At 37.8% G+C, this 26,725-nt stretch overlaps 1 protein-coding gene across 13 annotated transcripts in view; it reads right to left on the reverse strand.

The window, feature by feature from the left end:
* The window catches only part of PPHLN1 (periphilin 1), a 167,900-nt gene that overhangs the window by 44,275 nt on the left and 96,900 nt on the right, over positions 1–26,725 (reverse strand). For 12 of the 13 annotated variants that reach the window (XM_005680154.3, XM_018047912.1, XM_005680150.3 and 9 more), the window contains one exon: positions 15,713–15,853. In XM_005680154.3, coding sequence (XP_005680211.1) covers positions 15,713–15,853 — 141 coding nt within the window. Of the gene's footprint in view, positions 1–3,844; positions 3,906–15,712; positions 15,854–26,725 lie in introns of all 13 variants that reach the window. The other variant, XM_018047911.1, reaches the window with a different exon arrangement.

A 26,725-nucleotide genomic window follows, 5' to 3' on the forward strand; every position in this document is an offset into this window, starting at 1 on the left:
AGAGATATGAGAATCCACAAATGTATTGAAGGTTTGACACAACTCTTTCAGAAACTGTTAAGACAAGCAAAATCAGTAAGGATATATGATTGACATAATGATAAACTTTAGCTAACTGACATACTAATAAAACAATGCACTCAACAAAGACAAAGTATACCTTTTTTTCAAGTACAGAAAAACTGACCATGTGTATAGACACACTGTAAGTTACAACAAATTTAACAGGACCAAAATCCTAAAGAATATGTTTTCTGACTACAGTGGTTTTGAATTCGAAATTTTTTTTTTTTTAATCCACAAAATTGCCATATGTTCAGAAACTAAGAAATAGTCTAAATAACTCTAAAAAGAAAACTCCATGGAACATTAGGAAAGCATTCTAAACTGAATGACAATAAACATCAAACTCTGGAAGATGAGTTAATGTCATGTTGAAAGCGAATTCATTGGCTAAAAGAAAAGCTACAAATCAGTTAAGCATCTAGTTCAAAAATTTTTTCAGTAACAACCTAACCAAAAAATATAGAAGATAAAAAAACAATAAAGGCAGAACATGATGAAATATAAATCAAAACAAGAAAAAAAATGAATAAAATCAAAAGCTGGTTCTTTGAAAAAGACTAGTGACTCAACTTCCCATCAACAGAACAAAGTAGAAGTGACAGACAGTATGTGATCAGAACAAAGAAGGTAGCACTCTTGGGTCACTAGGTCTAGGGGAGGCCATAATTCCACATAAGGAACTGAAACTCGTGCCAACACCTATATGAGTGAGCTTGGAAGTGGATCTTCCAAGTCCAGTCACATCTTGAGAAACTACACTGTTTGTTATTAGCTTGACTGCAACCTCTTGAGAAATGCTGAGTGTGGATCCCAACAGGCTTTGTCTTTTATACCTGAGAACTTAAGAAACCAATTCTAAAGTTTCTACAGAAATTCACAGTTCCAAGTAAAAGTACCCATGAGGAAATAAAAAAAAAAGAGGGAGAATTAGCTCTACTGGATATCAAAACTTATTATAATTCTCCAGTAGTGACAGTGTGGTACTTTTGCAAGCATCAACAGACCAATGAAATAGAAAAGAGACCATAAACAGATTCAAACATATATGGACACCTGATTTACTACACAGGTGTCAGTGCAGAACAGTGAGGAACATACGGTCTTTCCAAGTGATACTTCAGGGTCAAATGCTGATAAACACGTGGAAAGCAATGAAACTTGATCCCAGCTACACTTAACATACACTACGCAAAAAATCACTTTCAGATGGATTGTAACTCAATGTAAAGGACAAACAGAAAAGCTTCTAGAAGACAATAAAAGAGAAAGATATCTTAAATAGCAGACAAAAGATATTGCTTTTATTTAGTCTTAGAAAAAGACTAAAAAGTCTGGACTAGATTAAAAGTTCCAAAGACATCAAAAGAATGAAAAAGCAAGCCACAAAATGGGAAAAGATATCTGCAACACATGTAACTAACAAAGGGCTTGTGTTCAGAATATATAAAGAACTTCTACAAATTAGTCAAAAGAACAAAAACAAAAGAATTCAACAGGAAAACAGCAAGAATCTCAATAGGTACTTTACAAAAGAGGAAATCCATGGGCCAATAACTATATGAAAATATCCTCAGCATCATCTGTAATCAGGGAAATGCAAATTAAAACCAAAAGGAGCTACATTACATATAATAATATCAATGAAACTCACAAACACAATGCTGAACAACAAGCCACTAAGCACAAAATAACATATACTGTACAATTCTATTTATGTAAAGCTCAAAAACAGATAAAATTATACTACAGTGTTAGCAATCAATATACTGGTTACTTTGGGAAGGGGGGTTAGTGATTAGGGAGGAGGTACTAAGGAACTCCTGGGGTGCTGGTAATCGCTATTTCTTTCCTTAAATGGCAGTTTTCACTGGTGCCTGCTTTGTGAGAAGTCATTTAGGCTAACAGTTATGTTTTGAACACTCTTTCTGTACATGTGTTATACATCATTAAAGTAGAGCACATTAGGAATCATAGCAAGAGTTTAACATATCTGAACATCAGCTAACCAGAAAATTGAATGATGCCAAACTACTCATTTCTCCCCCAGTTCAGATAACTGAGGGATTCAGTTCTGAGGTAGACAAAAAAAAAAAAAAAAAAAAAAAAATCTCTAAATATTTAGAGAAACTCTCCTGGAAAATTCAAATAAATAAATAGAAATAAAATAGAAATGATATATAACATATTGTCTAATTTCCTGTACTATTTTCTTTAAAAGCAACATTTTAAAAAAGAGGAAGAATAAGGGGAAATCAAAGAGAACAATGTAAGTGACTCCCAACATCAGCTCATTTCTAATGCTTAATTTCAACTTACCTTTAAGTAGAAACATAAGATTATCTTAGTGCAACTTTTAAAACACTTCTAAATGAATTGAAAATATCAATTAACTAATATTGTACTCAGCAAATGGATGTTTAAAACAGACAAGTTTGTTATCTCCTTGTACAATACCTGAATTAAATAACAGTTAAGAGAAGACAGCAGATGTTATAGGAGAGATCACATCTTAAAAATAAGGGATGACAAATGAAGGAGGAAATATAAGAACAATTTATGTTTTAGGAATGGGGAGGGAAGGCAGGGAATTCTAAGCAGAAGGAAACATTAATCTTTTATGGTACTTCTTATGTCTAGAAAAATAGATAAGGTTAGTGAGATTTAAAAAAAGCAAGCCAAATGGAAAATGTGAAAGGAAAATTTAAAAGCCCTCCAAAATAAACAAAATAGTTCATACTAAAGTTTTCACATTTCATTTTTAACAAATAAAAGGGAAAGCTCCCCAAAACAAAACAGAATAAAAGGACAAAAGGTAAACAGCCCAAATCCTCACACCGATGAGAAAACAGCCTCTCAGAGTTAAAGTTATACAGGAAACTTACTATAAAATGTTCCTAAGAGGTAATGTGAAAGTAGTCAGTATTTCAAGGTTGCAAAGAAACAAAGTAATACTAAACAACAAGAATCATTTGTGATTTCCAATATATAAAGGGCTTTCACATGGAAAGTGACATGGAAAGTCACTTAGTTGTGTCTGACTCTTTGTGACGCCATGGACTATACAGTCCATGGAATTCTCCAGGCCACAATACTGGAGTGGGTAGCCCTTCCCTTCTCCAGGGGATCTTCCCAACCCAAGGATCAAACCCAGGTCTCTCGCATTGCAGGCAGATTCTTTACCAGCTGAGCCACAAAAACTTATTAATTCAGCAGGAAAACAAGAAACTAACCTCATTTAACAAATAAGGAAAAGGCTCCAAGATGTTAAAGCACTAAATGGAAGCATCCAGCATTTTCTGTCACGTTGGAAATGTGCCTAATGTGAAATACTCAGAGACTACGTAGAAGTGTCAACTTACGAGAGAGAACTGAAGAACAAGTGACAGTAATTTGGAACCACTAGCAAAAGTCCTTATCTGAAGCAAAAATCCTTATCTAACACTGGACGACGGGAAACAAGGGAGGTAAGAGAAGGAAGCTCATGCATGGGCTTATGCCATGGGGGAATACCATCGGGTACTTTTGTTTAAATGATGACAATCCCAGGGATAAGGTCCAGGATGGTCACATCTCCTCTGGTACTTACAACATTTTAAGTATGGGTTTTACAAGACTTGGTATCTGTACTGTCCAAATTTTATATTTTATGTAAAAATAGTACCTTAATAGAGGTCATCTCCATATTTACAGATTTATATCAGGTATAAATACCTTACTTTTCATTAAACATAGAGGTGGAGACACTAGGCTTTGACATTTCAAACATGATACAAATTACCTTCTAGACAGCTTTCAGATGAAACTCCCTCGTGGCTCAGATGGTACGGTAAAGCATTTGCCTGCAATGTAGGAGACCTGGTTATGATCCCTGGGTCAGGAAGATCCCATGGAGATGGAAATGGCAACCCACTCCAGTATTCTTGCCTGGAGATCCCATGGACAAAGGAGTCTGGCAGGCTACAGTCCATGGGGTCACAAAGAGTCAGACATGACTGAGCAACTAACATACCTACACCTTTTAAGTGAAAACTTTACACTTAATGTTTCAGCAACAAGTGTCTACAGTAAGCACATGAACATAATCTGACTGATAAACTAACTTTCAAAAGCTCTGAAATTTAGCCAAAATAAACAATTTATTTTCAATGTGTTTTGGGAATAAGAAATTTTTCAGAGGTGTATCTCAAATGAGTGTATGTTACTAAATCTATATATATGTTAAGTTCGAGTAAGTGGTTGGTAATAATAGACTGTTAAATACAGTAGGGTAGACTTGATGTCTAGCCAAGATAGTGATGAGAGCTGCACTTTTACAAACTTGGTTACTTGCTCTGAAAAAAAAAAAAAAAACAAAAAAAGAAACCAAAGAATGCTTCTGTTATGTAGGGTATAAAATGCTTAGATCATGCATACACAAGATAGAGTTGCTTCTGTTTGAAACAATTAAATTTTAACCCGTCATGTGTTAAAAAGTGACTCTTTTCCATGTCTCCCAATCTAGTGAACCTTTTAGAAAGATGGTACATTTGATTAATTTTCAAGCCTTTTCACTTTAAAAGTGAAACAAAAATATCCTATTTTATACTGAGAGCACAAGAGCAAGAGCTGGTGAGAGGATTGTGAAGAATCAGCTATACAGAGAGACGGTGACCGAAACTAGACACTCTAAGTAAAAAGAAGACAGCCATAGGCAGACACTGATTAAATGGAATATCTTATTTACAGAAGAAAACACTGCACAATTCATTAGCTCAACAAGTACTAACTGATCACTGACTGATGCAGAGCACTAACAAATATTTGAGTTTTCAAAAAGCATTTTAATGTAAGTGCTCTATGTTCTCTGTCATTAAGAGGCTTAAAAAATAATCAACACCTAAATTTTCTATAGTTAAATCTGAAATTAGCTTTTTTATGTACTCACATAATAGTTATGTGTCAGACTCTTCGCAACCCCATGGACTTCAGCCTACCAGGCTCCTCCGCCCATGGGATTTCCCAGGCAAGAGTACTGGAGTGGGGTGCCATTGCCTTCTCCGAGTATGTACAAAAGAAGCACTATTTAGCCTTTAATTTTAATACAATTTAGATTAGGAAGACACCTAAGACCTACAGCTTTCAGATGAAACTCCCTCGTGGCTCAGATGGTACGGTAAAGCATTTGCCTGCAATGCAGGAGACCTGGTTTTGATCCCTGGGTCGGGAAGATCCCATGGAGACGGAAATGGCAACCCACTCCAGTATTCTTGCCTGGAGATCCCATGGACACAGGAGTTTTCACTTAAAGGGTGTAGGTATATTAGTTGCTCAGTCATGTCTGACTCTTTGCAACCCCATGGTTGCAGGTCAGGGGTGGTGCAGAGAGGAGCTACACCATGCCCCAAGGTCAGGGGAGGCAGCCGAGAGGAGCAACCTCACGTCCAAGAAGCGGCGGCTGTGTGGGCGCAGGAGGGCTGAGAGGAGCTACTCCACGTTCAAGGTCAGGAGGGGCAGCCGTGAGGAGATACCCCTCATCCAAGGTAAGCAGTGGCGGCTGCACTTTGCTGGAACAGCCATGAAGAGATACCCCAAGTCCAAGGTAAGAGAAACCCAAGTAAGACGGTAGGTGTTGCAAGAGGGCATCAGAGGGAAGACACACTGAAACCATAATCACAGAAAACTAGTCAATCTAATCACACTAGGATCACAGCCTTGTCTAACTCAATGAAACTAAGCCATGTCAAGTGGGCCCATCCAAGACGGGAGGGTTATGGTGGAGAGGTCTGACAGAATGTGGTCCAGTGGAAAAGGGAATGGCAAACCACTTCAGTATTCTTGCCTTGAGAAACCCATGTAGAGTATGAAAAGGCAACATGATACGATAATGAAAGGGGAACTCACTGGGTCGGTAGATGCCCAATAGGCTACTGGAGATCAGTGGAGAAATAACTCTAGAAAGAATGAAGGGACAGAACCAAAGCAAAAACAATACCCAGTTGTGGATGTGACTGGTGACAGAAGCAAGATCTGAGGCTGTAAAGAGCAATACTGCATAGGAACTTGGAATGTCAGGTCCATGAATCAAGGCAAATTGGAAGTAGTCAAACAGGAGGTGGCAAGAGTGAACGTCACCATTCTCGGAATCAGTGAACTACAATGGACTGAAATGGGTGCATTTAACTCAGATAACCATTATATCTACCACTGTGGGCAGGAATCCCTTAGAAGAAATGGAGTAGCCATCATGGTCAACAGAAGAGTCCAAAATGCAGCACTTGGATGCAATTTCAAAAACAACAGAATGATCTCTGTTCGTTTCCAAGGCAAACCACTCATATCATGGTAATCCACGCCTAAGCCCCAACTAGTAACGCTGAAGAAGCTGAATTTGAACAGTTCTATGAAGACATATAAGACCTTTTAGAACTAACACCCCAAAAAGATGTCCTTTTCATTATAGGGGACTGGAATGCAAAAGTAGAAAGTCAAGAAACACCTGGAGCAACAGGCAAATTTGGCCTTGGAGTATGGAATGAAGCAGGGCAAAGGCTAATAGAGATTTGCCAAGAGAATGCCCTGGTCATAGCAAACACCCTCTTCCAACAATACAAGAGGAGAGTCTACACATGGACATCACCAGATGGTCAACATAGAAATCAGATTGATTATATTCTTTGCAGCTAAAGATGGAGAAGCTCTATACAGTCAGCAAAAACAAGACTGGGAGCTGACTGTGGCTCAGATCATGAACTCCTTATTGCCAAATTCAGACTTAAATTGAAGACAGTGGAGAAAACCAGTAGACCATTCAGGTATGATCTAAATCAAATCCCTTATGATTATACAGTGGAAGTGAGAAATAGATATAAGGGACTAGATCTGATAGATAAGGTACCTGATGAACTATGGACAGAGGTTCATGACACTGTACAGGAGACAGGGATCAAGACCATCCTCAAGGAAAAGAAATGCAAAAAGCAAAATGGCTGTCTGAGGAGGCCTTACAAATAGCTGTGAAAAGAAGAGAAGCAAAAAGCAAAGGAGAAAAGGAAAGATATAAGCATCTGAATGCAGAGTTTCTAAGAACAGCAAGGAGAGATAAGAAAGCCTTCCTCAGTGATCAATGCAAAGAAATAGAGGAAAAGAACAGAATGGGAAAGACTAGAGATCTCTTCAAGAAAATTAGAGACACCAAGGGAACATTTAATGCAAAGATGGGCTCGATAAAGGACAGAAATGGTATGGACCTAACAGAAGCAGAAGATATTAAGAAAAGGTGGCAAGAATACACAGAAGAACTGTATAAAAAAGATCTTCACGACCAAGATAATCACGATAATGTAATCACTCACCTAGAGCCAGACATCCTGGAATGTGAAGTCAAGTGGGCCTTAGAAAGCATTACTACAAACAAAGCTAGTGGAGGTGATGGAATTGCAGTTGAGCTATTTCAAATCCTGAAAGATGATGCTGTGAAAGTGCTGCATTCAATATGCCAGCAAATTTGGAAAACTCAGCAGTGGCCACAGGACTGGAAAAGGTCAGTTTTCATTCCAATCCCAAAGAAAGGAAATGCCAAAGAATGTTCAAACTACTGCACGACTGCACTCATCTCACATGCTAGTAAAGTAATGCTCAAAATTCTCCAAGCCAGGCTTCAGCTGTACGTGAACTGTGAACTTCCAGATGTTCAAGCAGGATTTAGAAAAGGCAGAGGAACCAGAGATCAAATTGCCAACATCCTCTGGATCATGGAAAAAGCAGGAGAGTTCCAGAAAAACATCTATTTCTGCTTCATTGACTATGCCAAAGCTTTTGACTGTGTGGATCACAATAAATGTGGAAAATTCTGAAAGAGATGGGAATACTAGACCACCTGACCAGCCTCTTGAGAAACCTATATGCAGGTCAGGAAGCAACAGTTAGACCTGGACATGGAACAACAGACTGGTTCCAAATAGGAAAAGGAGTACGTCAAGGCTGTATATTGTCACCCTGCTTATTTAACTTCTATGCAGAGTACATCATGAGAAATGCTGGGCTGGAAGAAGCACAAGCTGGAATCAAGACTGCCGGGAGAAATACCAGATATGCAGATGATACCGCCCTTATGGCAGAAAGTGAAAAGTAACTAGAAAGCCTCTTGATGAAAGTGAAAGAGGAGAGTGAAAAAGTTGGCTTAAAGCTCAACATTCAGAAAACGTGGCATGGCATCTGGTCCCATCACTTCATGGGTAATAGATGGGGAAATCGGGGAAACAGTGTCAGACTTTGTTTTTTTGGGCTCCAAAATCACTGCAGATGGTGACTGCAGCCATGTAATTAAAAGATGCTTACTCCTTGGAAGGAAAGTTATGACCAACCTAGATAGCAGAGATATGACTTTACCAACAAAGGTCCGTCTAGTCAAGGCTATGGTTTTTCCTGTGGTCATGTATGGATGTGAGAGTTGGACTGTGAAGAAAGCTGAGCGCCAAAGAATGGATGCTTTTGAACTGTGGTGTTGGAGAAGACTCTTGAGAGTCCCTTGGACTGCAAGGAGATCCAACCAGTTCATCCTAAAGGAGATCAGTCCTGAATATTCATTTTAAAGACTGATGCTGAAGCTGAAACTCCAGTACTTGGGCCACCTCATGCAAAGAGTTAACTCACTGGAAAAGACCCTGATTCTGGGAGGGATGAGGGTAGGAGGGGAAGGGGACGACAGAGGATAGATGGCTGGATGGCATCTTGACTCAATGGACATGAATTTGAGTGAACTCCGGGAGTGGTGATGGACAGGGATGGCGGGTGTGTAATTCATAGGGTCGCAAATAGTCAGACACAACTGAGTGACAGAACTGAATTGAACTATGATTATTCAGTCTAACTTCTTATTTTGAGGAAAAAAATGAAGAAAACGCAGTGAGCTGCTCATACATTCACAAAATGGTTGACGTCAAATTTAAATTAAAATAGAAACCATATATTAAGTCGATTGATCTAGACTGAGTGTAAAAATTGTATTAACCTATAACACTAATGACCTACATAGGCAACAAAATGATTTCTGAAGTAACTTGATTTTTATTAAAGTGGCTCCTACATGGCTAAGAAATAACATTTCCTCCATATAACAAGGTTGGCATAGCTATGACTGACTATAAAAAATAATGTTTTTACTAAAACAAATGTTTAAGTCTTTAAAAGTTAAAAGAAGTAAAGAAGAAAAATAAGCAATCCACTCTATAAGCAATCCAATCTACTCAGAGAGTCTCTGAGTACTCTCTGCTTTGGAACATTAGATTGGTACCCTCTCTGGATCTTAAATTATTCATGCGTACACTTTAACTGTAAGTTATCAAATAAATATATTATCAACCATTCTATTAATAGAAAGACTTACTTATAGGTAGGAATAATCAGCTTTTTCATAAAACAGTTTTATATTATTAAGTAGTATCCTGAAATAGCCAGAGGTCTTAAAAATGAATTTGCCTTCATGGTACTTGTTCTCTTTTTAAATTATCCAACAAACAAGAAGACAGACGAGATAGACTTGCCCCCCTTACAAATGGTGATTTTCTGTAAACTGAGGAATATCATGAATAAAGCATTTAAAGAATATTATCAATATTCTTTATACATCCCCACAGTTAGACTGGCTTGCTGCTGCTGCTGCTAAGTCACTTCAGTCATGTCCAACTCTGTGTGACCCCATAGACGGCAGCCCTCCAGGCTCCCCCGTCCCTGGGATTCTCCAGGCAAGGACACTGGAGTGGGTTACCATTTCCTTCTCCAATGCATGAAAGTGAAAAGTGAAAGGGAAGTTACTCAGTCGTGTCCGACTCTTAGCGACCCCATGGACTGCAGCCTACCAGACTCCTCCATCCATGGGATTTTCCAGGCAAGAATACTGGAGTGGGGTGCCATTGCCTTCTCCGTAGACTGGCTTAGATATTATTAATTGCATCTACTAACATATTTTAATAAAGGCTGACAAAGGTTGGTACAAGGAAGAAGTTCAGATTCTCTGCAAACTCACATATTACAGTTATTCTCAAACTTGGCTAGCCATCAGAACCATGAGAGTTAAACAGGTATGCTGCTGATCTCCTATGCAATTATTAAAACCTGCACAGCACTTCACAAGACCTAAACACAGCATCTGACACTCACAGTATTAATGCAACTGTTCCACATCCCAAACTGTTCATTTTAAATGTAATACTGTTTATTTTAAACATACACATATATACTTTTTAATGTGAAGAAACCAGAGGATCTATACTGTGTAACATGTTTTCCAAGGGATTATAAATGTCTATTAATAAGGGCAATGGCACCCCACTCCAGTACTCTGCCTGGAAAATCCCATGGACGGAGGAGCCTGGTGGGCTGCAGTCCCTGGGGTCACTAAGAGTCGGCCACAACTGAGCAACTTCACTTTCCCTTTTCACTTTCATGCACTGGAGAAGGAAATGGCAACCCACTCCAGTGTTCTTGCCTGGAGAATCCCAAGGATGGCGGAGCCTGGTGGGCTGCCGTCTATGGGGTCACACAGAGTCGGATATGACTGAAGCGACTTAGCAGTAGCAGTTATATACATATATATATACATATACGGATAAAGAATGGTCACTAAAAAACACTGAACAGGGTAGACAGTATGCTATGGTATTTAAAGAAAAAGTATGGAGACATACACACCAACTCTTTGATTCTACTCACCTGAATCAAACATGTTCCAGTTGTGTGTGTGTATATACATATACATATGTGCATACACACAGGATATGTATACATGTACACATACATAAATACTGTATATAAACTCTGTATACATATATATATATTACTTATCAGTTTATCTATACACTGAGAAAAGAAACTGGGCAGCTAAAAAGTATGGTTGAGAAGGAAACTTATTTTTCACTGCATAATCTTTTGTGCCTTTTGAATTTTATCCTTATGTATTTTATAACTTAAAATACATTTCAATAGATGGGCTGGACAATATTTAAACTAAGCCAAAGGACATGCTTTTGATATATAACCATAACTTTAGTTTCTAATTAAATCTTATTGCTGTCAATATAATCAACTGCATATCTGAATAGAAAAAACTTTCATTAATATTTGTTTTGGGTGATATTAACAAAGTATTACAACTTATCCAACTGAATACTTAAGGTCTATACATTATATTGCATGTTAATTATACCACAATTAAAAAACAGTATAAAACATCTTACATAAAAGTAAGGTGGTAATTAATCATTTTCAGCACATTAGAAGCTATGTGTGCGTGCTAAGTTGCTGCAGTCATGTCTGACTCTTTGCAACCCTATGAATTGTAGTCCACCAGGCTCCTCTGTCCATGGGATTTTCCAGGCAAGAAAACGAGATCTCCTGCAGGAGAGCTTCCCAATCCAGGATAGATCGTGCATCTCCTGAACTGCAGGGAGATTCTTTACCATTGAGCCATCACAGAAGCCCAGAAACTATGGAAGAACTTACGAAAATACACTTCCTTTCAATTCCTTATTAGTAAAATCAGCATCACCTGGGAGAATGTCAGACATTCGAGCCTCAAGCCCCGTTCCAGAACTACTGAATGAAACCTGTATCTTAACAAGATCCCCCAATGATTTACAATACATTGAAGTCTGAGAAGCTCTGACAACTTATTAACCAGAATATTTATGGCTGAAATCCATGAAACTCTTCTTTGTAAAAGCCCCCTACATGTACAATAAAGGTAGAGAATCACAATATAAGCATTGTTCCTTGAGAGTGAAGAGATGAAATGTTCTTTTTTTTAAGACTAGTTGCCAGGGCAAAAGAACTCAATAATCTTCAGCTTCCAATAGCTCAGTTGGTAAAGAATCTGCCTGCAATGCGGGAAACCTGGGTTCAATCCCTGGGTTGGGAAGATCCCCTGGAGAAGGGAAAGGCTACCCACTCCAGTACTGTGCCCTGGAGAATTCTGTGGACTGTAGTCCATGGGCTTGCAAAGAGTCAGACACCACTGAGCGACTTTCACTTTCACTTCATACACCCACTATCCTTATACTGCTTCGTTAAGTACCTATTTCTCTACAACCTTCTGTGTCCTTAGGAGGATTTTAGCCACCCTGACACTCCTAGTCATTTGATCTGCTAGGTCAACCATGTACATGCACATTTTTTGTCTGTATGCATGTATATACACGTGTGTATATTCACTGGATTCCATCTGAAGAAAGAGGAAAATAGAAGAAACTAAATCCGATCTTGCCAGTGGAATTACAAGTAGACTTAAATCTAAAATAAGACAATTCCAAAGAGTTAAAGAGTAAATATTGTTTTATCCCTCAAGGTACAGTAGAGCAAAGAAGTTATGTAATAATAGGGGATTTCAATTTGTGTGCTTCATTCAAAATAACAATTTGTTAAAAGACAAGATTTCTCACTAGTAATAAAGCAAGGAGTAGGATGTACTTTCAAACCAAATAGTTCAGTTAATAGTAGGCATGTGAGGGTTTGTGGGATATATTACAATTAAGAGGTTAATGAAACTGTAAACACCTGAACCAGAATATGAATCACCTATAATTTTGTAGGTTAGATCTCTCTAGGAATTACCATAATGACTGAAGAAGTTCTGAAGTTTGCCCCTCAAAGCTCAGAAGCCAGGAAGCCTAGGAAAGTATTTCCACAATTGAATGTAAACAGTGGCCCAAATTGGTTAAGAGGAGATATCTGGGGAAATAAAAATAAGGGGGAAAAGACACACCACAGAATCCAAAGCATAAGGAGGATAAATGTGCTGGAGCAAGAGAATGAATCATATTCACTAACAGCTACTCATGTGAAAGTAAGATGATTCAATGATCTCAAGCAACACAATATTCAGAGATGCAATCTGATGTCTTCTAGCTCAAAGATTTTAGACCAGTGATTCTCTGCCATATGATTACAAGCTGTAAGCTTTTTAAAAAGGCACCTGTACCTCTATCCTACCAAATTATTATATGCCCAAGAATGAGATGGCAATAAAATGGCAAAGAACATAAATGCAGTCTTATTGAAGTGATTCTGATCCAATCTATTTACATATACATGACTTTAAACAGTAAATAAGCCACATTTGTAGGCCCTTTGAATTAAATTTTGGCCTGAAGATTTAGCTTATTATATATTGCAATACTGCCTCAAGTGAATGACTTTCTTGGGATTCAAGGGCTGAAGGACCTAATTTACAGCCTTCAAAAAATTATATGTGGATATTTATATGTGAATATATTGTACTAGACATACAAGGAGAAAAAGCAACTTTGCTATAACACCAACATTAACATTCCTACATTATTCTAAGCTTGATTTGTTGGCCTCATCTATGCAGGCCCTTTTGGGGGAGGCTATTATTCATATTTTAAATCATGCAGTATTTCAAGCATATGGAAAAATATAAAACCTTTATAATATTCCTATCCATCTGTTCTTTAATCTTTAAAAATAAATGCACAAAACTTGGAAATGGAAAAAATGGGAAGCAAACCCCCTTAAAACTAATTTTTTCATTTCCCTATAATGTTAAGATAATTATTTGTAAAATAATTATGTATTATTATTTCCTAGCTTTGTGACATTTTTGAGGAATTTTGGATTGATTTTCTTGTCAATATATGAAAACTAAAGTACCCTAGCCAAAACATGGTAGCTATATTCCAATATTTAATATCATTAAGTTCTTTATTTTATAATGGTTTTACTTCTCTAATGCATCAGAATATAGTAATGACCTTTTTCTTTCTTTAGGTCATCTCTCCTTGCACAATATATGCTCCAGTATCAGACTTTTCATGTGTTTGAACAATAGGCAGAGGAAAACAGAAATATAGTCATATGTACATGTCAAACATATAGGGGTATCTATAAAGTATATAAAAACCTGGTTTCATACTAAATTTTGTGTGCTGCCAAGCTAGGCTCTACCTCTGACTAGTCAAGATCAAACAGATCAACTATGATTAATAACAAGAGAAGACAGCACAAAGATTAAAAAACAACAACCCAATACTCCCTTCCAACAGAGAGGTCAGTCAAGTTTTTCTACCAGTTATATTCTTAAGAAAAACCTCCTTTAAAGAACTGCAATTCAGGTGGAAAAGAAAAATAAGAAAGGAGTTAATTCATTTAACAATCATTTATCAAGCACTTACTACTAAGTGCTGGGCATAGGCACACTGTTAAGTGGTCAGTTTAAGATACAGTCTCGTTTCAGTAACTAAGAGACTATCCATACAACAAATATTTCTTCTGAGTCCACTACGTGTCAATCACTGTTGTGGGTAATGATGGAAGATAAAGCAGTGAACAAAACAGAGCCCTTGCTTTCATGAAGTCTCCACATGGTAAAGGAGACAAGCAAACATATGTCAAATGGCAGAGGGGGGGAAAAGCTAAAAAGAAAAGTAAGTGAAAGTAAAAAGACAATAATAATGATATACATATTCATGCTGGAAGATACACCTAGTGAGACAACTATTTTACTCTAATTGATATCTTTAAAGGTACTAATCTACCTTCCATATAGCCAAGTTAAACAGGATTTTCTCAGTCTCCATTTTCCTATACTCCAAGCATCTGGCATTGCTAACCAACTCTGTTTTGAAACTCTGTTGGCTTACTGACAAATTTCCTATCTGGGTTCTTATCTTTTGCATTAGATTGGCATCAATATAAGCTGCACAATCATATCTAGGATTTAAATAAGATCTTCTATTTAACCAAAGGAAATAGATTCTAACTGATGTGGAAATAGACAGCACCTTGCAAAAAGGCTTAATTTTGTTCTTAATTTCCAATAGTTTTTAGAAGATTCTATAACAATATAACATTTATTCAAGGCATTAGAGAGTAACAACGTCAAAAACAAACAGCTATACAACATGTTACATTTCATAAAGTCCTTTTATATTTACTACATTTAATTCTCATAAAGTGATAATACCCTATAAGGTAGGTAATATTTCCATACTGAAACACTTTCAACTTTTCTATGCATAATGAGCATATGTGAGGAGGATTAAAGAGGAAAGGGCTGCTACATTTTAAATCTTAGGAAAGACAAAGCCTCTAGGCTTATTCCATTCCAAAATTATATTTCACACTGTATTAAGACATAGATAGGTTTTATCCTATGATGATTCCTTAAGCAATCTATTCAACCTATTAAAAACAAGATCCTGAGTTTTCAAAATGATATCATTAAAAATTAGATTTAAATACCTATCTTTACTTTTTCTTTAAAAACAATTAAAGGTATAATGAAAACCATTAAGAAACATCTGTTTTCCAGTATTCAAAAATAACATTTGATAACATTCTGGTATAGTATTTCTTTCAACTCATCTCTATTGAGTTTAGTAGTTTTTTAATTGCTCCACACTAACTAGAATACTTTCTAAAATAGAAGCTTGCTTTTTATTAAAAGAAAAAAAAGTAAGCAGGGGTGGGAGACAAAACTCATCACAATTACTGTGAAATAAAATCAAACACTTTTTAGAATTTTTTAAACTGTAATTTCAGGGTCATAAATGAAAAAAGGTAAAGTGAAACATTTATTCAATAAATATTTACTGTAACTATTGTGTACAAAATGAACAAAAGATTTTGTACTTTAAGCAGACTGGATGCTCACCTGTTCAATCTCTTTGGTTTTTGTTGCTATTGCTTTAGAGCGACTGGTTAGCTGACTGTCTTCGAACAATTCTATGCCATCTGTTGCATTTGACTCAGGTTCTACTGGATGGTCAATGAACAATGGTGCTGTGGATCCCGCCTTTAGAAGAAATTAGAAATCTTTCATTACTTTCTTAAAGGACATATAGCATTTTAGATGACTACATATAAGCACTAATTGGCAGATTATCTCAAGAGAAAGCACTAAATTTGATCTGTTATAAGAAAAGAAACACTTTTAATTTTGTTCTGCATAATGAACATATGAGAGTTTTCCCGGTGGTGCAGAGGTAAAAAAAGCTGCCTGCCAATGCTAAAGATGCAAGAGATGTGGGTTCGATTCCTGGCTCAGGAAGATTCCTTGGAGTAGGAAATGGTAACACATTCCAGTACTCTTGCTGGGAAAATTCCATGGACAAGAAGCCTGGCAGGCGACAGGCCATGGGGTCACGAAGAGTTGGACCCGACTGAGCACACATACACACAATGAAGACATGTGAGGAGGATTAAAGAGGAAATTCTGGCTACTTTTTAAGTTATACATAGGACAAAGCCTCTTATTCCATTCCAAAATTATATTTCATACTATATTAAGACAGAGCTAGAAGGTTTTGTCCTCTAACTACTTCTTAAGCAACTTATTTAAGAAACACAGAAGAACAAAGTTCAACTGGAAGAGAGAAGTGTGAACAAACATAAACAAAATAAACAGAAACATGGAAAAGGGCTCTACTTCCAGAAGTTAAAAACACCATTCCTCCTGTAGCCTAAGAATTATTGAAATAACTGAAAACAACTCCAACCAGCAGTAATAATTACTTCAACAATACTGCAACAGTTCATTAATGAGTAAATAATCCCATAAAAAGCCCAAGGTCAATTATTTTACTGTCTAAAAATACTTTTGTTGAAAAGAGAAAAACTAAATAAATGAAGGAAAACTATTAGGGAATGAATAAAGTAATAAATAGAGAAACTATTCATTAGTTTACTTAAAAATCTGTTCTATGATAAATGCCGAGCACAGCTCAATGAACACTGGATATATCAATGAAAGGAACAGACAAAAGTTCTTGCCTTCATGGAGGCTGCAGTAAGCAACAGTTTGGAAAGAGTCAAGTTTGAGTTAATATATTTTAGTTGGGTGGGAGGTCAGGTAGAAAATAAGAAACTTGTACTTATTACAATTTATGGTTGTTGTAACTGAAGTAGCAACAAACAGCAGTAGGTTTAAAAAGTCACAAGATATATACTAATTAGTGGTATTTTTCATCAGTAAGAGCAGTCACATTTCAATGCCTAGTGTGTTGTACACTGCCACAACCTCTTTAGAGATTAATTTGGCAGTATTTATCAGAATGTACCACATATCCTTTGCACTTGGCACCTTCACCTTTAAGAATTTAATTGACAGATAAAACACGTGCAGTAAATGCTATGATATGGCTGCCACCAATAGCAAGTGGTTGAAAACAATCTAAATGTTCATCAAATAAATTATGCACTGTCTAGAACCAAGGAATACTAAGAAATCATTAAAAAAAAAAGAAAAAAAACAACAAAACACACACCAGTCCGCATATACTACATAATGTATGCAAGCTTTTCTCCTGGCAAGGCCTAAAGGTCATTCCCCATAAATACACAGCCAACTGTGTCAAAAACAAAAGGGAAGAAAGAAATATGGGTGTTTATGCGTTTATATGAACAAACTATTTCCATAAGGATATTATCTCTGGGGAAAAAAATTATATAAGAGACAGTCTCAATAGGAATATCTTAGAAGAAACTGTACCTATTCCAATGCCATTTGAATTTCTGACACATGCATGCATAATCTACTTTTTTAAAAAACCTGGTTTTTACAAGTCTGAGTTACATATCTTAAGGGATTTAAATTTGAAGTATATGAATCATTTAAGGGGAGAGGATTCTGGGAAGATAGAGTAGAAAGCACTAGCAATCTGTTTCCCAACCTACACAAAAACTACACTGGCAGAATTTGTCTGATTTAAGTACTATGAAACTCTGGATTCTGCTGAAGCCTTGTCCCATGCAGAGGAAGATAAACTGAGATTACATTCAGCTCTCAGCACAGTAGCAGCTGGCCATGTCCCACTCTGAGCCACTTGGCGGGGAGCTGTGAACATGTTCCTAGAGCAGCTTACACATAGCCTATGGGAGTCAGGTTGGGCAAAAAGCAACCCATCCTCCAAAGAGCAGGGAACTAACTGTGCTCCAATCACTGATTCCTGCTTCTGATCAAGAGGTGCAGACAAAGAGGTGAATAGCCATTGTTACTGTACCTCCCCCATTGTTGCAAGCCCCACTTACTTTGGCTGAAGTGCCTTCCCGGGCCAAGCACCCTACCACCCCCCTCCCTTCATTTTTCATGTTTCTTCCTTTGGGAGCCAGACATTAAAGATAAGGATGTTTATTTAAAAACAAGTGTATACATGGGTGAAGACAGAAAGTAACTGGGTATACCAAGGGAAAAGCTCAGAAAGAACTGAGAAGCCTTTAAAAGTTTTCACCTCAGGCTGATCCTCAGTACACAAACAGTGGCCAACAATAAAAAACGGTTACAAACAACAACTGAAAAACCCCCGGCAAGCCCTAGAAAAGACGGAGAATATGACTGTCAGAGATACCACACTGTTAGAATCAAACATCCAAAGTGCACCAAAAAAAAATTATACAAAGAAACATCAAAGTATGGTTTATTCAAAGAATTAATCAACAGAAACTACCCAAGAAAAAGACCTAATGCAAGATTTACTGGACAAAAACTTTTTTCAGACCTAAGAAGATCAATAATTACAACAAAAATGCACTAGAGCGATTCAAAGGAAGAAGGAAGAATCAGTGAACTTGAAAAATAGGACAACAGAAATTATCATCTGAATGACAGACAGAAAAAACATTGAAGAAAACTGAACAGAGCCTAAGGGATTTGTGGGGCACCATTAAGTGGATCAATATATTGGACTGGTACAAAACTAACTGCAGTTTCAGACCATGAATTTTATATCATTATAACTAGGCTCAGACACATCTTTATTAATCAAAATAGGAACCATTACAATCAACACATTTTGACCAACAAGAAATGTTTGTTTCCTGTAGCACAAAAAAACAAGCTTTAGGATTTCATGAACTCTTGGAAAGTATTTTCTTTTTTTTTGTTTTATTTTATTTTTTATTTATTTTTTAAATTAATTATTTTATTTTTTACTTTACAATATTGTGGAAAGTATTTTCTGCCTTCTGCTAGCAGTAGAAACATTTTCTCTGCCAAAAGTTGTCGAGATGGTTGAAGGAATGGTAGTCAGTTGGCAAGAGATAGGTAAATATGGCAGATAAGGCAAAACCTTGTAGCCCAATTCGTTCAGCTTTTGAAGCATTGGGAGTGCAATGTGCGGTTAGGCATTGTCATAGAGGAGAATGGGGCCCACTCTGGTGACCAATGCTGGTGGCAGGCATTGCAGTTTTTGGTGCATCTCACTGATTTGCCAAGCATACTTCTCAGATGTAATGGTTTCACCAGAATTTAGAAACCTGTGATGGATCAGACAGGCAGCAGATCATCAAACAGTGACCATGATCTTTTCTGGGTGCAAGCTTGGCTTTGCAAAGTGCTTTGGAGCTTCTTCTCGGTCCAGCCACTGAGCTGGTCATTGCTGATTACTGTACAAAACCCACTTTTCATCACAAGTCACAATCCGATTGAGAAACGGTTCGCTGTTGTTGCGTAGAGTAAGAGAAGACAACATCTTGAAATGACAATTTTTTTGGTTTGTGGTCAGTTCATAAGACACCCACTTACTGAGCTTTTTCACCTTTCCAATTTGCTTCAAATACCAAATGACAGAAGAATGGTCAACACTGAGTTCTTTGGCAAGTTCTTGTGTAGTTATAAGAGTATCAGCTTTGATGAGTGCCCTCAATTGGTCACTGTCAATTTCCAGTGGCTGGCCATTATGTTCATCTTCAAGGGTCTTGTCTCCTTCGCAGATTTTCTTTATTTTTTTTAAATTATTTTAATTGGAGGCTAACTTCTTTACAATATTGTAGTGGGTTCTAACATACATTTACATGAATCAGCCATGGGTGTACATGTGTTCACCATCCTGACCCTCCCTCTCACCTCCCTCCCCATCCCATCCCTCAAGGTCATCCCAGTGCACCAGCCCTGAGCACCCTGTCTCATCCTGTGCAGAATTTCTTCAATCAACACTGCACTGTATCTTTGTTAGCAGTTCCTGGGCCACATGCCTTGTTGATGTTGCAAATTGTCTCCACTGCTTTATGACCCATTTTAAACTCAAATGAGAAAATCCCTCAAAATTGCTTTTTGTCTAACATCATTTCCCTAATCTAAAATAAATACAAAACAAACAGCACGTAATATATCTTTAGCAAAAAATATAAAGTGATAAATGTGTATTAAAATGATGTATAAGATAACCACACTTATTTAAGAAGGTATTCCAATACCAAATAGCAAAGTTCAACAATGCAAAACAGCAATTACTTTTGCAACAATCTAATACACTTAAATACATACAATCTTCTGGGAGTCCCAAAGGAGAAGAGACAGAGAGAAAGACGGAGAGAAAATATTTGAATAAATAATGACTGAAAACTTCCAAATCTGATCAAAGACTTGAATTCAAACATCTAAGAAGCTCAAAGAACCAAGTAAGATGAACTCAAAAAAGCTCAAAAGACATATTAGGGTGCAGCTTGCTTGGGGCTGGTGCATGGGGATGACCCAGAGAGATGTTGTGGGGAGGGAGGTGGGAGGGGGGTTCATGTTTGGGAACGCATGTAAGAATTAAAGATTTTAAAATTTAAAAAAAAATAAAATAAAAAAAAAAGACATATTACAATCAAATGTTCAGGACAAAGATAAAGGGAGAAAAAAGCAATGAGAAACAAAATCATTAATACAAGAGGTCATCACTAAAATTAAGCAGATTTCTCATCAGAAACTTTGGAGGCCAGAAGACAATGGACTGACATGTCCAAAGTGTTAAAAGAAAAAAGTGCCAACAAAGGTTGCTATATCCAGTAAAACTGTCCTTCGAAAGTGACGGAGAAATTAACACATTCCAGGTAAACAAAAGCTGAGAGAGATGATGACACTAGATCTGTCATGCAAGAAATCCTCAAGGGAGTCTTAAAAGGTAAAAGGAAAGGACACGAGATAGTATCCTGAAGCTGTGTGGAAGAAAAAAAAGCTCACTATACTTAAATGCATGGTCAATTATAATGGCTAATATAAACTGTACTTTTTATTTGCAACATGATTTAGGAGACTATGACATTTAAAGGAAAAAAATATAGGTCTAAAAGTTGCTATCATTGCAATGTTGGTTTATAACTCCAAATCTTGAGAGTTCCTTGGACAGCAAGGAGATCAAACCAGTTAATCCTAAAAGAATCAGTCCGGAATATTCATTGGAATATTCACTGATGCTGAAGCTGAAACTCCAATCTTTTCGCCACCTGATGTGAAGAGCTGACCCACTGGAAAAGACTCTGATGCTGGGAAAGATTGAGGGCAGAAGGAGAAGGGTGCAACAGAGGATGAGATGGTTGGATGGCATCATCGACTCAATGGACATGAGTTTGAGCAGACTCCAGAAATAGTGAAGGATAGGGAAGCCTGGCATGCTGCAGTCCATAGAGTCACAGAATCAGATATGACTGAGCAACTGAACAATGACAACAACAAGGAGCTCCTTGTTCCAAGGAGCAAGCATCTTTTAATTTCTTGTCTGCAGTCATCATCTGCAGTGATTTTAGAGCCCAAGAAAATGAAGTCTCTCATTGTTACACTGTTTGCCAACTATCTGCCATGAAGTGATGGGACTGGATGCCATTATCTTTCTCTTTGAATGTTAAGTTTTAAGCCAGCCTTTTCACTTTCATCTTTTACTTTCATCAAGAGGCTCTTTAGTTCTTCTTCACTTTCTGCCATACAGGAGGTGTAATCTGCATATCTGAGGTTACTGATATTTCTCCCGGCAATCTTGATTCCAGCTTGTGCTTCATCCAGCCTGGCATTTCACATGATATACTTTACATATAAGTAAAATAAGCAGGGTGACAATATACAGCCTTGACGTACTCCATTCCCTGTTTGGAACCAGTCTGTTGTTCCATGTCCAGTTCTGTTGCTTCTTGATCTGCATAGAGATTTCTCAGGAGACAAGTAAGGTGGTCTGGTATTCCCATCTCTTTAAGAATTTTCCACAGTTTGTGCTGATCCACATAGTCAAAGGCTTTGGTGTAGTCAATAAAGCAAAAGCATGTTTTTCTGGAATTCTCCTGCATTTTTGATGAGCCAGCAGATGTTGGCAATTTGATCTCTGGTTCCTCTGCCTTTCCTAAATTCAGCTTGAACATCTGGAAGTTCACAGTTCATGTACTGTTGAAGCTTCGATTGGAGAATTTTGAACATTACTTTGAGATGAGTGAAATGAGTGAAATTGTGTGGTAGTTCAATGTCAAATTGAACATTCTTTGGCATTGCCTTTCTTTGGGATTGGAATGAAAACTGACCTTTTCCTGTCCTGTGGCCACTGATGAGTTTTCCAAATTTGCTGGCATATTGAGTGCAGCACTTTCACAGCATCATCCTTCAGGATTTGAAATAGCTCAACTGCAATTCCATCATCTCCATTAGCTTTGCTCACCGTGATGCTTTCTAAGGCCCACTTGTCTTCACATTCCAGGATGCCTGGCTCTAGGTGAGTGATCACACCATTGTGATTATCTTGGTCGTGAAGATCTTTTTTGTATAGCTCTTCTCTGTATTCTTGCCACCTCTTCTTAATATCTTCTGCTTCTGTTAGGTCCATACCATTTCTGTCCTTTATTGAGCCCATCTTTGCATCGTATCTCTAATAATCTTAGTATCTCTAATTTTCTTGAAGAGATCTCTAGTCTTTCCCATTCTGTTCTTTGCATTGATCGCTGATGAAGGCTTTCTTATCCGTCCTTGCTAATCTTTGGAACTCTGCATTCAGATGCTTATATCTTTCCTTTTCTCCTTTGCTTTTTGCTTCTCTTCTTTCCACAGCTTTTTGTAAGGCCTCCCCAGACAACCATTTTGCTTTTTTGCATTTCTTTTCCATAGGGATGGTCTTGATCCCTACCTCCTGTACAATGTCACAAATCTCTGTCCATAGTTCATCAGGCACTCTATCTATCAGATATAGTCCCTTAAATCTATTTCTCACTTCCACTGTATAATCATAAGGAATTTGATTTAGGTCATACCTGAATGGTTTTCTCTACTGTCTTCAATTTAAGTCTGAATTTGGCAATAAGGAGTTCGTGATCTGAGCCACAGTCTCTTAAAAGTGCTAAAATGCCAAAATCAACCTACTGCTTTTAAATCTAGCATTTACTAAATGTAGTGGGGCTAACGGGCTTCCCTAGTGGTTCAGTGGTAAAGGATCCACTTGCCAATTTAGCAGACACCGGTTCAATCCCTGGGTCTGGAAGATCCCCTGGAGAAGGAAACAGCAACCCACTCTAGTATTCTTGCCTGGAAAATAACCATGAACAAGGAGCCTGGTGGGCCATAGTCCATGGGGTGGCAAAAGAACCAGATACGACTTAGCAACTAAACAAAGACAACACTGGCACTGACAGAATCTTTTTTGTTCTTCCTCAGGTCACTAAGACTATTGAGAACTATCATTCTATCAAATACTTTCAGAAATTCTCAATTAGAGTCCAAAAGGTAAAAGTAAAAACCTGAAAAGAATAGTGAACTTCTTAAATATTCCTGATATTTAAGCACAGCATTGAATTTATCTTCAACTTCACTGACTATGGGGAAACAATGGAAACAGTGTCAGACTTTATTTTTTTGGGCTCCAAAATCACTGCAGATGGTGACTGCAGCCATGAAATTAAAAGACGCTTACTCCTTGGAAGGAAAGTTATGACCAACCTAGATAGGATATTCAAAAGTACAGACATTACTTTGCCAACAAAGGTCCATCTAGTCAAGGCTATGGTTTTTCCTGTGGTCATGTATGGATGTGAGAGTTGGATTGTGAAGAAGGCTGAGCACTGAAATTGATGCTTTTGAACTGTGGTCTTGGAGAAGACTCTTTAGAGTCCCTTGGACTGCAAGGAGATCCAACTAGTCCATTCTGAAGGAGATCAGCCCTGGGATTTCTTTGGTAGTAATGATGCTGAAGCTGAAACTTGAGTACTCTGGCCACCTCATACAAAGAGTTGACTCACTGGGAAAGACTCTGATGCTGGGAGGGATTGGGGGAAGGAGGAGAAGGGGACGACAGAGGATGAGATGGCTGGATGGCATCACTGACTCGATGGACGTGAGTCTGAGTGAACTCCGGGAGTTGGTGATGGACAGGGAGGCCTGGTGTGCTGCAATTGATGGGGTTGCAGAGTCGGAAACGACTGAGCGACTGAACTGACTGACTGACCTATAAACTACATGGTCTCCCAACCAACTTGTTTAAAACTGTATTGATGACAGCAAGAGAAGACAAACTGGAAACCTAAATATTTAATCTCCTTTCTTGACAGTTAATATAAAGACTGTCACTAAACACATGAACAGAGAAGACCATGCAAAACTCTTCCCTGGCATCAAGGTCTTTCCACTTCAAAAGGAGCTATATTCTGAATATTCCACTTCAGATAGGGGTTTATAGAAACAAGGCCAACATTCTTAAAAAGTCTATATCTCAAAAAAAAAAAAAAAAAAGAATCACTGAAATGAGCAACTATTTAACAACTGCCAAAAACAAATGTGACTATCCTTGCCCAAAAGACAGAGTATCCTAAGAATTTCCCAAATGCCTTTTCTCCAGTATGGAAAAGTATCAACAAAACTTGAAGAAATTTTCAGACAATACTACAAGACTGATGCTGTACAACACTAATGATGTACACCAACTAACAAACATACTATAGTAATTTCAACAGTACTCTTACCTTGCCTTTGCTCTAACAGAAAATTACCTCTGACCTATGACTCCACACACAGATTTTAGGATTCCTGACTTCTCATTAATTCAAAAATCTAGCAAAGTCTGGGCACATTATAGAGAAAAAACAAGACTGCTGGAAAACATCTTTCAAGACTCAATGTCACTGACTATTCAGAGCCGAGATCCAGTCAAGAAATGAAAACAGACTATAAATAAAATAATCAAAAACTGGAAAAGATGGATAGTAAGATTTTTTAAAAATTTCAGTTCAGTTCAGTTGCTCAGTCATGTCTAACTCCGTGGACTGCAGCACACCAGGCTTCTCCTGGATCTTGCTCAAACTCATGTCCATTGAGTCGGTGATGTCATTCAATCATCTATCCTCTCTCATCCCCTTCTCCTCCTGCCTTCAATCTTTCCCAGCATCAGGGTCTTTTCCAATGAGTCAGTTCTTCCCATTAAGTGGCCAAAGTATTGGAGCTTCAGCTTCAGCATCAGTCCTTCCAATGAATATTCAGGACTGATTTCCTTTAGGATTGACTGGTTGGATCTCCTTGCTGTCCAAGGGACCCTGAAGAGTCTTCTCCAACACCACAATTCAAAATCATCAGTCCATTGTGCAGCCTTGTTTATGGTCCAACTCTCACAGCATACAGAACTACTGGAAAAACCATAGCTTTGTCTGTATGGATTTTTGTCGGTAATGTCTCTGCTTTTTAACATGCTGTCTAGGTTTGTCAAAGTTTTTCTTCCAAGGAGCAAATGTGTTAATTTCATGGCTGCAATCACCATCTGCAGTGATTTTGGACCCCACAAGAGACCCAGCCAGACCTGGCTTTGTGTGTTTGGGTGTCTCCTGAAGAGGCACGGGTCAGCTGTGGCCTGCTCTGGGGACAGGGGCTCTGGCTACATCAGATCTGGGAGGTGCGGCATGTGAACCCCACCATAGAGCCACCAAGCAGACAACCCACAAACTGGAGAATAATTCTGCCAAAGAAGTTCTCACACTGTTGTGAAAGCTCTAGGGCCCACAACAGATTTCCCAAACTGGGGATCCAGCAAAGGGACTGAGAACCCCCAGGGAATTTGACTTTGAAGACCACTGGGATTTGATTTTTTAAATTAAGGGATATCAAAATGACAAGGAGGGAGAATGAATATATCTTAATAATACCTTTGCTAACTAAAGATACGTGGGCTTTCCTGGTGACTCAGTGGTAAAGAATCTGCTTGCCAATGCAGGAGACGTGGGTTTGATCCCATTGAGAAGATCCCATTAAGAAGGAAATGGCCATACACTCCAGTATTTTTGCCTGGAAAGTGTCACACACTGAGGAGCCTCGTGTGCTACAGTCCATGGGATCACAGAAGAGTCATATATGACTTAGTGACTAAACAACAACAGTTGAAGATACCATATTTAGCAAACAAATAACTAAGTATATTTTGGAAGTTTTTGGTTTAATTACTCTGAGAAAAATTATCAGACATCCAAATAAGCAACTTTAAAATACATATTTCTATTATTAATATAAAAACTATTACTCTAAATTCTTAAGGAAAATAGTTAAATGACCCTATCAAATGTAATACTCTTCATGCTTTGAAATAGCGCTAGACAGCTCATGCAGCTCAATTCCAGAAAAATAAACAACCCAATAAAAAAATGGACCAAAGAACTAAACAGACATTTCTCCAAAGAAGGCATACAGATGGCTAACAAACACATGAAAAGATGCTCAACATCACTCATTATCAGAGAAATGCAAATCAAAACCACAATGAGATACCATCTCACACTGGTCAGAATGGCTGCTATCAAAAAGTCTAAAAACAATAAATGCTGGAGAGGGTGTGGAGAAAAGGAAACCCTTTTACACTGTAGGTGGGAATGGAAACTAGTACAGCCAATATGGAGAACAGTGTGGAGAGTCCTTAAAAAACTGGAAACAGAACCGCCGTATGACCCAGAAATCCCACTGCTG

The sequence above is a fragment of the Capra hircus genome, chromosome 5 (assembly GCF_001704415.2).
Source record: "Capra hircus breed San Clemente chromosome 5, ASM170441v1, whole genome shotgun sequence".
Lineage (NCBI taxonomy): Eukaryota > Metazoa > Chordata > Mammalia > Artiodactyla > Bovidae > Capra > Capra hircus.